Here is a 12,516-nt window from a genome sequence, read left to right on the forward strand (position 1 = left end):
TGGTTTGGGACTTAGCTCTTTTCCTTGCATTGGACACCACTAAAGAGTCTGGGGTTAATTGACCTCTAATGAAAATGGGGTCTGATGGTGGTGCTTTGTACCTTTTGTCAACGCATGGAGTAATTATCATTGCTTTGAATGGGTGATTAATAAATGTCATCAGAGTGAAGTGTCATACCCTTGAGTAATGGTAAACACTGTGCCCCTCTTTGTGCAGTAGACAAAGTCTCAAAAAGGAAATCCTTCTCTATTGAGACTTTATCTAGAGGTACCTGCGGAATGGGAATGTGCAATGGACTAGATGCAGCATCCTTCCTCTTCTTCTTTACAGGTTTAATAGGAATGTTCAAAGCCTCCTCAAAACTCAACTGCTTCTTAGGAGTATGCTGTTTTGGTGGCTGTACCATTATTTTCTCAGTTCGTGGCTGAATGTGGAACGTTTTTGGTTTCGGATCGAGCTTTCGGTGAAATTGCTTGAGGATTGGTTCAAGAGGAGATTTCGGATCAAAAACAAAGCATTTTGGTGGTGGATGCTTTTTGATGAGACTGAAGACTCGTTGCGGTCTCGGATTGAATGGATATAGAGGGGCCTGCTTTAAGCTGACCTTCCAGGACTGTTTTCGGTGCGTGCCATGGCTCGTGTGCAATGGCGGCCTGTAAGCAGTTTTTTCGGTTAGAACTGGTGATGTTGGCTTCGGGCCAGGGGTAGAAGTACTCCCAATACGTTGCTTCTGTGCTGGTTGAAGAGTAGCTGAATCCTCTTTCGACTGATACTTGGATTAGAAATCATGGTTGGAAAGTGATTCCTAATATGCTGCTGAAGCCTCTTTGTCCTCCTCTTGCTGACTGAAGATGTCGGGGACATTGGCCATTTCTTGTCTTCTAGCACTTGGGTCCCTATGAGTCTTTTGTACCGAAAAGACTTGCAGGCCTCATAGCTGTCTTGCCAATGTTCGGACGTGTGGCATAGGTTACAAACGGGATATTGATGGGAGTGAGGGTATTTGGAGTGGCACTTCGGACAGAAACTGAACAAATTGCGTTCCATTAGCAGGTAACTCTGCGAGAGCGTTGGAAATGGAGAAGTTTTGCTTGGCTGGGCACGGCCATTGGGCCGAGGGAATGAGCCGGAACCCGCTAAGTAGAGTCTAAGTATGGGAGATAACAAGATATTCGAGAGCTATAACACTCCGATGGAGAATTGTACCGGAGCGCAAGATCCTACATTCAAACTCATCGGCGAAAAAAAAAGAATCTGAAGATGGCGTTGATGACCATGTGCAGTATTACCAAGAGAATGAGTCACACAGCCTCGCGACTCAAAGGAAACTTTTTGGAGCAAAAACAACCTGTAAGCAATTGAGCCCATCACTAGATGGTGGACTTATGCAAAGCATGTGAATCTACAGCACACATGCCTTGAACTCCTATTGTATCCCATGAGATTTATATTTCGACGGACGGATATCCGTCAACGTTGTGATGGAGTCACCCATCTGCATAGATCTAAAACAGGCCCTGTGTCTTCCATGCTATTCCATACGGTGTCTCTAGGTCCATTCCAAGCTCCTCACCCAAGCAGGACCGCCCATCTTCCATGAGTCGGAAGCCAGTATGGCACGTGCACTGCACTGCAGCCCGGAACATTTGGCACTTCTGAGTACAACCACCATTGTCCATGTTGCAGTTTTCTTGCCCTGTCCGTGGTCCTGAGGAGAGCAATACAAAAGTGAGATGGATTCGGGTCATTGAATTTATGCAGCACTAGCGGCCTAAATTATATGCAATGCCACGGAACTATGCAATTGTGCGGTCGTGGCGATTTTCGCATAATTATAGATTTGCCGCATTTGCCACAAATGCCATCATCTGCCACATAATCTGCAGATTTTAACAAACAAAACAATTAGTTTCTAGTTCAAAAGGTTCGAAAGTTACTAAAAATGCAACAACACGTGTTGCAGGATGGTGGAAGGCCCTTTGCAAAACTAGACTGCTCACCTTTCTTTGCTTAAAGCTATATTCGGGTGCTAAACTGGTACTAATGAGGTGCAACCAATGCCCATACAGTGTTACCAAGTTTATAAATGACAAAATAATGGTGTAATAATATTACAAAACGTGCCACATTATGCCACATAATTTTATTTTCCGTTCCACATCATTTACTCAACCTTCCAGTACACCCTGTCCCTCATGAGCCCACATTGTTTGTGGAAAGTACAGCCTGTCCCACATGAACTCCTTGGAACGTGGGAGTATTAAAACATACAGCTGGTGGTAGAAACAGTATCCCAAACTCCACAATTGTTTTGCCATGGATAGCTTCAGTAGGAAGCCTCGTGTTCCCAATAAGCTCTGCCACTCCCTCCGTCAGCCCACATACCCTCCCACAACTGGTTGGTGGTGTAAACGGCTCCTGTGCCCCAGACAATTACCCCTCCGTGTTTGGTGACATAAACAGCCTCTCTGTACACTCTAAGTAACCCCACTCACTGATGGGTGTAACAGTCTCTTGTTCTGCATGAGTCTCCACCAGCTGGGGGTGCCATTACACTCTCAATCTCAGTAGGGATGGGGGTAATACTCTCCTAAATCTATATGTTGTCACCCCAATAACTGGTGGAGTAAATTTGTGCTAGGCCCTGCCTCAATCATTCTGTTATATTTTAAGTGCCAGTAGTTCCTCTGTCCCCCAGGAACATCTGGCGTGGATACACCCAGGGTCTTTCTCACTCCCTGCTTAGCAGTAAGGATGCGAGTAGCCCACATTTCTCACCCCCACCCCCAGATAGAATACATACGGCAGTTCTGGTGGGGGCTCTCGTCACTGCCATCGGTACAGTCATTGACACCATTGCAGAGCTTCCTCTGACCGATGCAGCGTCCGTTCCTGCACATGAACTGGTCAGGGGCACACTGCGGGGGTCCTGTGAGAGAATGAAATGGCGTTAATCATGGGTGGCGTATCCCTCCACCTCCATACCTTGAGGATGCCACAACAAGCATGTGAGAAGAGCCTTGGAGTGGACACCAAATAGCAGAGTAGGGCCCCCTAATGGAGACAGGTTAGTGCTATCGAGAACCATGAAACTAAACTCATGTAATCACAGAGGGTCCTGGAGAAAGGAAACATGCATACAAAGCAAACCCAAGAAAAATGCCCGAAGCGGACAAGGAGGATGCTGAACAACTGCCCCAAGCAAAACAAGAGGGTCCTATGTGGGCACTAGATACTGGCCCCAGGCAGTCAAAAAGAGGCACGGAATGGACTTCTGCATCCACAGGGGGACACAGTGACTGGTAACTGAAGCAGAGAAGGCCAATGGGATGAGCCCCTCCTTACAAAGGATATGAGGACTGGGACCACGCATCCAAAAAGGGCCATTGGGATGGCCACCTGAATCCAAGCAGGCGAGTAGGACCCTTGAGGTGGCCTCCATGCAGGCGACAAGGACTCCGAGCCAGAGCCCATGCAGAGAAGTAAAGTCCAGCTTACCCGTTTTCTCACAGCCTTCCTCATCACTGTTGTCTGAGCAGTCATCCTCGCCATCACATCGCCACGCGAGGCGGACACAGCGTCCTGATTTACAGCGGAACTGGTCTGTGGTACACATAGAAGTGGCTGAAAAAGAAGAAAAATTAGATTGATGTCAATTGATGAGTTGAGAGGTCTTCATGCAAATACGGAGTGAAAAGCAATCGCAGAGTTAGTCTGATCTGCCGCTGTGAATATATGCGATGAAATTGGACCACCAAGTGTCACTTAGGACAGTATAGCGCCGTAGGTATAGATGATGAAAAGAAATGATCCGGTTTATGATGAGCCAAAAGACAGAGGTATTTTCCTGTCCCTGTATAATATCTGTGACCGCCTCTCAACTTATAAACTCAAAAGCCAGACCTAAAACACTGCTTCAGGTACAATCCCGCTCCTGTACCATGTACGAAACACAGGGGAGTAGTATATGCTTGAGCTAAGGAGTTCCCACCATGCGTCCTGCCTTACTTCATGCGACGCGATGCCTCAGGCAGATGCAAACACTGCACTGAGCTCCTTGCTGCAGCCTGACAACTCTTCACTAACTGTACTGTGCTCGAGGATCAAGCTATCGATCACACATGTACAGAGTTTGTCAATCACCCTTAAGGGCCTGGAGGCGCTGGAGGTGCGGTCTGCTGCGTGTTGGTTAGATCATTCGACCAGCCAGATCTTGAGTTCTCTCCTGAACTGCAGGAGTGATGGTGCGGTCCCGAGGTGCAGGGAGATGTTGTTTCAGGCCTTGGCCGCCAGATGTGAGAAGGAGCTTCCTCAGTTGGTTCTGCGGATCCATGGGTGCCTGCGAGGGAGAGGGAGGCAGGTGGAAGGTGTCTGGTTGGTTGTTGGAAGAACAGGCATTTGTTGATGTATGTTGCCCAAGGATGCTGCAGTCTCTTCTGCAAGAAGCATGTGTGGTTGAACTGCGAAGGCAGAGTTTGCACCAAACAGGCTGCTCCTGTAGTTTGCCTCTGCCAGAGGGTGCGTGTGGGTCTGCCATCAATTGGTATGCTTGAGGAGTGCGTGGCGGCTGGTGGAGAGTGTCAGAGCTGCCCGGTGACCGCAGGCAGCAGGAGAGAAGACAACATTCACAGCTGAATGACAGAGCCGAAGAAATGCTCACATGTTTCTGGCGCATAGGCCCAGATGTACGTAGCTTTGGGTTTGTGATTACCTATTAGAGAATTTTTTCGATTTGCTATTTTATAATTACAAACAACAATGTACAAATGTGTATATTACACATTTAGCAATTCCCAGTGGGTCGCAAATAGACCTACCTCTTTAGTATTCATGAGGTCGGTCTCGATTTGCGACCCATTGAGAATCGCAAAAATCCCAGGAATGGTGGCCTGCTGGGGTCAGCAGACCACCATATCTGTGACTGCTTTTAAATGAAGCAGTTTTTGTTTTAGAATGCTGCCTGTTTTTCTTGAAGGAAAATGGGATGAGTTTCGAAATGAACAATTTTCTTTTCCTTTTTTAAAACGAATAGTTTCTTACCTGTCGGTGTAGTTTTGCAGCTTGAAGATCTTTCTGGATTCACTATGCTGTGCATATTCCGCGGTCTTGTGGTTGGGTCCGGATTCATAGTCTTTTCTTTGTTTTTTTTTTTGTAGCCCTTGTGGGCGTCGGCGTCACACCTCCTCGGGTGCATTTCCGGTGACGTCGGCGTGCTTCCTGCGGAAGCTCCCACTCTTGGGCGCCATCTTCGGATTCTTTTTTCCGTGTTCCTTTCGTTTCCGAAGCAATGGCAATGTTCTATTTAGGTGAGAATTTTACCGCTTTGTCCTTAAAGTCTCTTACTTCTCTACCTTCTCTTTTCTTTTTTTTTTTTAACCACCTCTTCCCTCTCCAGCCTCATCTTTCTGGCGGAGGTGGGTGGGTTCGCTAGTGAATCCAGAAAGATCTTCAAGCTGCAAAACTACACCGACAGGTAAGAAACTATTCGTTTTGCAGCGTGAATCTTTCTGGATTCACTATGCTGTGCATAGATTTTGTAGCGGTTTCTCATTTCTGTGGCGGCTGGGTGGAAGATGAGCTCTGGTTTCTGAATATATGCTGGAGCACCCTTTGTCCGACTTGTGCTTCTTTGTTCATCTGAACATCGACGCAGTAGTGCTTTGTGAATGTGTGCACCGAAGCCCATGTTGCCGCCTAGCATATGTCCTGAATGGGTGTATTGGCCAGGAAGGCTATTGTAGCCCCCTTCTTCCTGGTGGAGTGGGCACGCGCCCCCTCCGCCAGTTCTTGTCCTGCCCTCTTATGGCAGAGTTGAATTGTTTGCGCGATCCATCGCGCAATAGTGTTCTTGGTTACTGCTTTGCCCATGTAACTCTTGGTGAACGACACAAAGAACTGTTTCGTTTTCCTGTGTCCCTTTGTCCTCTCGATGTAATGCATGACCGCCCTTCTGGCGTCTAGGGTGTGCAGAGCTCGCTCTGCGCTGCTGGTTGGTTTTTGGAAAAAACTCTGTATCTGTATGGACTGGTTCATGTGGAATTTGGACACCACCTTCGGCATGAAGTGTGGGTCGGTCCTCATCACAACCCTGTCATTGTGTATTTGTATGTAGGGTTCCTGTAGCGTTAGCGCTTGCAGCTCGCTTACTCTGCGTAAGGATGTTATTGCAACCAGGAAAGCTGTTTTCATAGTCAGCATCTGTAAGGAGGCCTTGTGAAGTGGTTCAAAGGGCTCCTTCATGAGTTCCGTCAGGACTACGTTCAAGTTCCATGCTGGTGGCGGCACACGCTTGGGTGGTGCGATCCTTTTCGCTCCTTCCAGGAACCTCTTGACAACTTGTGATGTGAAGAAGCTTCTGCACATCTCACCCCTCGTGTAGGCCACTATAGCAGCCAAGTGAACCCTCAAGGAGGACGAGATGAGGTTTTTCTCCAGTAAGTGCGTCAGGTATTTTAGCACTGTGGAGTCCTTCTTCATTTTATTGTGAAGTCTTTCTCGCCTGCACCACATCGCAAATCTCTTCCACTTAGCGACATAGCACTTCCGTGTGCTGGGCCTTCGTGCCTCCCGAAGGACCCTGAGGGTGCTCTCTGGCAGTCTCAAATGTGCGAACTCTAAGTCCTCAGGAGCCATGCTACTAGGCTCATGCTCTATGGCTCTGGGTGCAGCACCTCTCCGTTCTGCATGGAGAGCAGGTCCTTTCTTCTGCCGAATCTGTGGGGTGCACACTATGTCATCTCCATGATCTGCGAGTACCATGTCTGCCTCGCCCACTGTGGCGCGACCAGTATCAGGGTCATGGAGCTCGCTCTGCACTTGCTCAGTACTCTGTGTATCAGTGGTATCGGGGGAAAAGCGTAGGCAAATGTCCCGGACCAATCTATCCATAGGGCATTCCCAAGGGACCCCTCTTCGCGTTGTCTGGATGCGAAGTTTCGGCATTTCGCATTCTGGCGTGTTGCAAACAGGTCCACTGATGGTGTTCCCCACCTGTTGAACAACCACATTGTCTCCTGAGCATTGAGCTCCCACTCATGGGACGCCGATGTCTGCCTGCTCAGCCAGTCTGCCTGAATGTTCTCCTTCCCTGGTAGGTGTATGGCTAGCAGGTCTATCTGGAGAGGGATGGCCCATCTCCATATCTCCTGTGCCAGCGTTGAAAGCGTTGCTGACTGTGTTCCACCCTGCTTGTTGATGTAGAACATCGCCGTGGTGTTGTCTGTCTGCAGCAACACCTTCTGCTTGTACAGTCTCGTCTGGAAAGCTTTCAGTGCAAGGAAGATTGTCTTTAATTCGAGGTAATTGATGTGCTTCGTCGCATCTGTTGGCGTCCAAAGACCCCTCACTTTGAGTTCCTCCATGTGAGCGCCCCATCCCTTCAGGGATGCGTCTGTGGTGATGGTCACTGTCGGAGTTGGGGGTGTTAGAGGCTTTCCCCTTGTTAAGTTCTCCCTGGTCCACCATGCCATCTCCTTCTGCACTTCGTGCGTCACCACCACAAGATCCTCCCAACTCCCAGAAGCCTGTGACCATTGTTCCTGGAGCCATTCTTGCATGGGTCTCATGTGGAGGCGCACATTCGGCACCAGGTGGACGCATGATGCCATCATCCCCATGATCTTGCTCGCAGTCCTCACTGTCCGAGCTTGCCCCTTCCGGTAGAGGCGAGTTTCCTTGACCAGCGCCCTTGTTCTCTTCTCGCTGGGGAACACCTTGCCCTGTAAGGTGTTGATCTCTGCCCCCAGGAAGATCTTCACCTGCTCCGGCTCCATTGATGATTTCTTCCAATGGACGGAGAACCCCAGGTTTATGAGCGTGCTCGTCACTGTATGCGCATGTTGCTTGCACTTCTGGTACGAGTTTGCTTTCACCAGCCAGTTGTCCAGGTAAGGGTATACGTGTATCCCTTGTCTTCTTAAGTGCGCTGCGACTGCCGCGAGGCACTTCGTGAATACCCTCGGTGCTGATTTTAGTCCGAAGGCTAGCGTTGTGAACTGGTAGTGGCCTCCTCCGATTGTGAACCTGAGCATATGCTTCTGCTTCTCGTTCATTGGTATGTGCAAGTAGGCGTCCTTGAGGTCTATCGTGACCATGAAGTCTCCGACCTGCAATTGCGGTAGCACCTCCTGCAGGGAGGTCATTTTGAATTTCTGTGTTCTTATGAATTTGTTCAGGAACCTCAGGTCTAGGATGGGTCTCATCTTGTCGTCTACCTTTGGTACCAGGAAGTACGTTGAGTAAATTCCCTTGTTCCTTTCCCTGAAGGGAACCCTTTCTATGGCTTGTTTTTGTAGAAGTTCTGTTGCTTCTTCCTGAAGCCTCGCCAGCTGTTCTCTTGCTGGTGGCTTTCCCCTTGGATTTCTGCTTGGTGGCCTTTTCTCCAACTCCAAGCAGGACCCGAATTGGATAATGTTTAGGATCCATTTGTCTGATGTAATTTCCCTCCATTCCTGGAGGTAAAACTTCAATCTTCCTCCCACTGGTGTCATGTGGTCGTAGGTGTTTAGATTGTCCCGACCCCTTGGTACGTGGTGCCCCCCCGGGTCTTTTCTGTGGCTGGGCACCCAGAGTTCTGTGAAGTCACTTCGAGGTGGGCTGCTGTCCCCCTCTTCTATTCTGGCCACGTCCATTTCTCCCTCGAAAGGACTGACCTCTTGGTTGGTACTGCCAGGACTGCTTCTGCTGACCTTGCTGGCCCTGTGAGTCTGCCTGGTGCGTTTGCTGGAAAGCCTGGTGTGATGTACCTGGCTGGTTTCCACCTCTCCCGCCGGGCCTCCGTGACGGGGTGCCTCTTTTGTTGCCTCTGAACTGCAACGCCCTCATAGATCTTGCCGTCTCATTATATTTTTTGAGTTGGCTGAGTTTCTCGTCCACTGTTGCTCCGAAGAGCGTGTCGCCGTTGAACGGTGTGTTGAGGATACTGTGTTGCACCTCGGGTTTGAACCCTGAGATCCTGAGCCAGGCGTGTCTCCTATCCGTGACACCCATCATCATCAGCCTGCTGGCGGTGTCTGCTCCGTCCAGGGCCGTCTTAAGGCAAGAATTTGCCGCATTTTTCCCTTCTTTGACCAACTTCTCGGTCTTCTGCCTGGCCTCCTGGGATAGATCCTTCACCAAGTGCCCCAGGCCCTCCATGATCTGGTACATGTGCCTGTTTATAAGGGCGTTGGAGTTAGCCATGCGCCAGTGGGTCGCGGCATTCCGTTCGATCCTTCTGCCCACCAGATCCATCCTCTTGCTCTCCTTATCCGGTGGCGGGCCAGAGGTAGTGGATACGTTCGCCCTCTTCCTCGCTGTGGCCGTGATAATGGAGTCTGCGGAGACCTCGCCTCGAATGTAGGCCGGGTCCTTTGTGGAGTGTTTGTATTTTTTCTCCGTTCTAGGAGTTACCACCTTACATGTTGCGGGCTCCTTGAATGCTTCTTTTCCCTGAGCCAAGACGCTCTCGAGCATTGGGAGGAACTGGCTCCTTGTCTGTGTAGGGAGCAAAGTCTTGAGCAGGAAGTCTGCTTTCTGCTTTTCCTCGTCGAGCTTTAGCTTGAATGCAGCTGCGGCAGATTGTATCGCCGAATTGTATGCCCCGATGTCGTCCGGGGGCGAGGGCCTCGAGGGGTATGTGTCGACCGCCTCCACCGGGCTCTCGGTGTCGAAATCTAGGTAATCCTCCTCGTGTGGGTCAGAGGTGGCCGACTCGGCGTCCAACCTACTGCCCTCCTCCTCGTCATAGCCGTAATCCTCGTAGGGATTCTCTTCATCTCCCTGGTCGTCGACCATCTCGGCGCCCGGCCCATGTCCGTCGACGAGTTCTTCTTCCTCTTCGACCAGATCTAGCACAGCGTGCTTGGTCTTGTGTGGAATTGTAAAGGCACTCATCTCGGCGTCGAAATCTTTTCTCCGCTGCAAGATGCTCGCCATCTCGGCCTCCAATCGCCGTCTTTTCTTTTCCCTTTCGGCCACGTTCTCGGCCTCGGAACGCTCGGCCCCTCTCTTCGTCGCCTGGCTCGGCGGCGAGATTCTCGGCGTCGATGGTTTGGACGTCGAACTTGGTTTCGGGTCCTTGGACGTCGTCGAGGCTTTCGGGTCTTTCTCCCTCGACGTCGATCGGTCCCTTTCGGAGACGATCTTCGACGCCTTCTGCTGTTCAACAGCTCTCGGCGCCAGGGACTCCTTCTCCAAGGATCCGCTGGGCCTGTGTGTGGTCGCGGACTGCAGATGTCGCTGCGTCGGCGCCTTCGGGGCCTGCCCCTCGTTCTTTCGAGACTCAGGGTCTCTTGTGTTCTTGTGGGACGTCGAGTCTCCTACCTTATCAGGTGTCTTCTTGAAATCGGTCTCTACGACCGTGTAGCTGTCGTCTTCGGCGGCAGCGTTGTCCTCTTCCTCCGAGGACATCCCCAGGTCGTACAGCGATGGTGTCGGGGCTTTTCCTTCGAGGGTGGCGTGTGCTACCCTCTGGCGCTTCCTCACACGAAGGGTCTTCGCAGCGAAGACGGAGCAGGCGTTGCAGTCTTCGCTTCTGTGGTCCACCGGTAGACAAAGGTTGCACACCGGATGCTGATCTTTCTGCGCGTACTTGTGTCTGCAATTCGGGCAGAACTTGAAAGGCGTGTTGTCCATCCTCGAGCGTTTCAGGCCTCCCTGACCGCGTGGACGTAGACGATCGTCGAAGACTTCGACGTTCTCTCCTTCTTCTCTCTTCGCCAATGGTCTGCGAAGTCTTCCTTAGTCTTCTTCTTCCAATATCTTCTCGAACTTTTCGCTTTTTTCAGTACTTTCTCCAAAAATGTCTGGAGCCCAACGGGAACGATCCAGACCCGACCGCGGAAAAAAGAATCTGAAGATGGCGCCCAAGAGTGGGAGCTACCGCAGGAAGCACGCCGACGTCACCGGAAATGCACCCGAGGAGGTGTGACGCCGACGCCCACAAGGGCTACAAAAAATAAAAAAAACAAAGAAAAGACTACGAATCCGGACCCAACCACAAGACCGCGGAATATGCACAGCATAGTGAATCCAGAAAGATTCACGCTGCAAAAGTAAGCATTCGTCTGTGGTACCACTGTCTACTATAAAAAATATGTTTTTACAAACATTCACTAAGGGGAAGGAGTCCATTGGGGACCCCTTCTCATTTGCAAATGGGTTACCACCTACTTGAAGTAGGCGGTAAAATACGAATGTTTAAACACCGCAAAACATTCACACATTCCACTGAGTCGCTATTAGGAAGGGACGCCCTATACATGTCCCTTTCTAATACTGAACCACAAACTCAATTTGCGATTTGGTAATAGGTTATCGAATTGCAAAGTGGCCATTTGTACATAAAAAAATGCTTTTTGCGGCCTCAAGCAGCCCAGTTCTGCTAATCGGGCAGTTAGCAACCTCAAAAAAGCTTCATACATCTGCCCCCAAGTGCTAACCTGTGAATCTTGGGAACTGTTTTGGGATTGTGAATTTATTCTTGTGGGAATACGGAGCTGCTACCCGGTCAAGCCTAAACGGGTTTTGAGGAGTATGAAGGCCAGCGTTATGGAGGTTGTGTGCGAGTGTCTCTAGATGTTATGACAGAAGGCTATGTGAGTAAACCCCTACTAGCCTAAAAGGTAACAACACATTTGTAGAAGCAAAGTGCCCATGTCTTCTAGTTCAGTATACTGTTATTGGCCTCTCAACCACTCACTCCTTTCTGCAAAGTTCAGAGATAAGCGATCGTCTTATCTCCAGCAGCAACGCACCTGTGCCTGTAGGAAGCTGGCTCTATGTGGTATGCCAATAGGTGGTTATACCGTGCACAGAATTCAGGGGTTCCAAAAAAGTGTGCAGGGCTCATTGTAAAACTCTAAATGCTCTGTTAGTCGTTGTGTGGGAGATCAGCCTTAGGCCTAAGACAGAGGAGAATAAGACATTTTTAGCACAACATTGACCAATAATTGACATACGACTCAAAAAGAAGATCCAGACCACTTTTAGAAAAGTAAGCTTGTTTGTACTTTATTTTAAGACCAAGATCTTCACAATAAGGTAGGTACTTTTTTAAATATAAATACTTTTCACTTTAAAAAGTTGACACTTCGAGATAGATCTGAAGAGTTCAATGTTATCCTATGGAGGAAAACAATAATGTGGTTAAACGGGTAAGTATCAGACTTACAGTTCCAGTCTTCGGGACCAAAGGTCAGCAAAAGGCAAGGGTCAGGGGAGTACAAAAATTTCATCACCAGCAGCACAGTGACGGCCGGGTGCAGAGGTCAAAATTGGAGTTCGGCCCAATGCGTTTCAATGGAGACTGGGGGTGCTCTAAGCCACCCTGCTTGCAAGTAAGTAAAACGGTTGCAGGGACCAAGCTTTGGGGGTTAGGTAAAACACGCAGGGCCAATTGAAGCACCCAACATACACCACCAGCTACACAGAGGCGGCATTGGTGGTATTGGAAAGTGAGATTAGTTAAGAGGTAGACAAAGGTCACTCTGATTTGGAGGCAAAGCAAGTTGCCTCATTAGGATTCTGTATGCCCG

The 12,516-nt window shown here is 49.7% G+C and overlaps 1 protein-coding gene across 5 annotated transcripts in view; it reads right to left on the bottom strand.

The window, feature by feature from the left end:
- LRP4 (LDL receptor related protein 4) overlaps positions 1-12,516 on the bottom strand; it is a 409,878-nt gene that overhangs the window by 136,831 nt on the left and 260,531 nt on the right. For all 5 annotated transcript variants that reach the window (XM_086959686.1, XM_086959685.1, XM_086959683.1 and 2 more), the window contains exons 8-10: positions 3,500-3,625; positions 2,805-2,930; positions 1,575-1,709 (exon numbers count right to left, since the gene is read on the bottom strand). In XM_086959686.1, the coding sequence (XP_086815812.1) occupies positions 1,575-1,709; positions 2,805-2,930; positions 3,500-3,625 (387 nt within the window). The remainder of the gene's footprint in view (positions 1-1,574; positions 1,710-2,804; positions 2,931-3,499; positions 3,626-12,516) is intronic.

This window comes from Lissotriton vulgaris, chromosome 2_2, assembly GCF_964263255.1.
Source record: "Lissotriton vulgaris chromosome 2_2, aLisVul1.2, whole genome shotgun sequence".
Lineage (NCBI taxonomy): Eukaryota > Metazoa > Chordata > Amphibia > Caudata > Salamandridae > Lissotriton > Lissotriton vulgaris.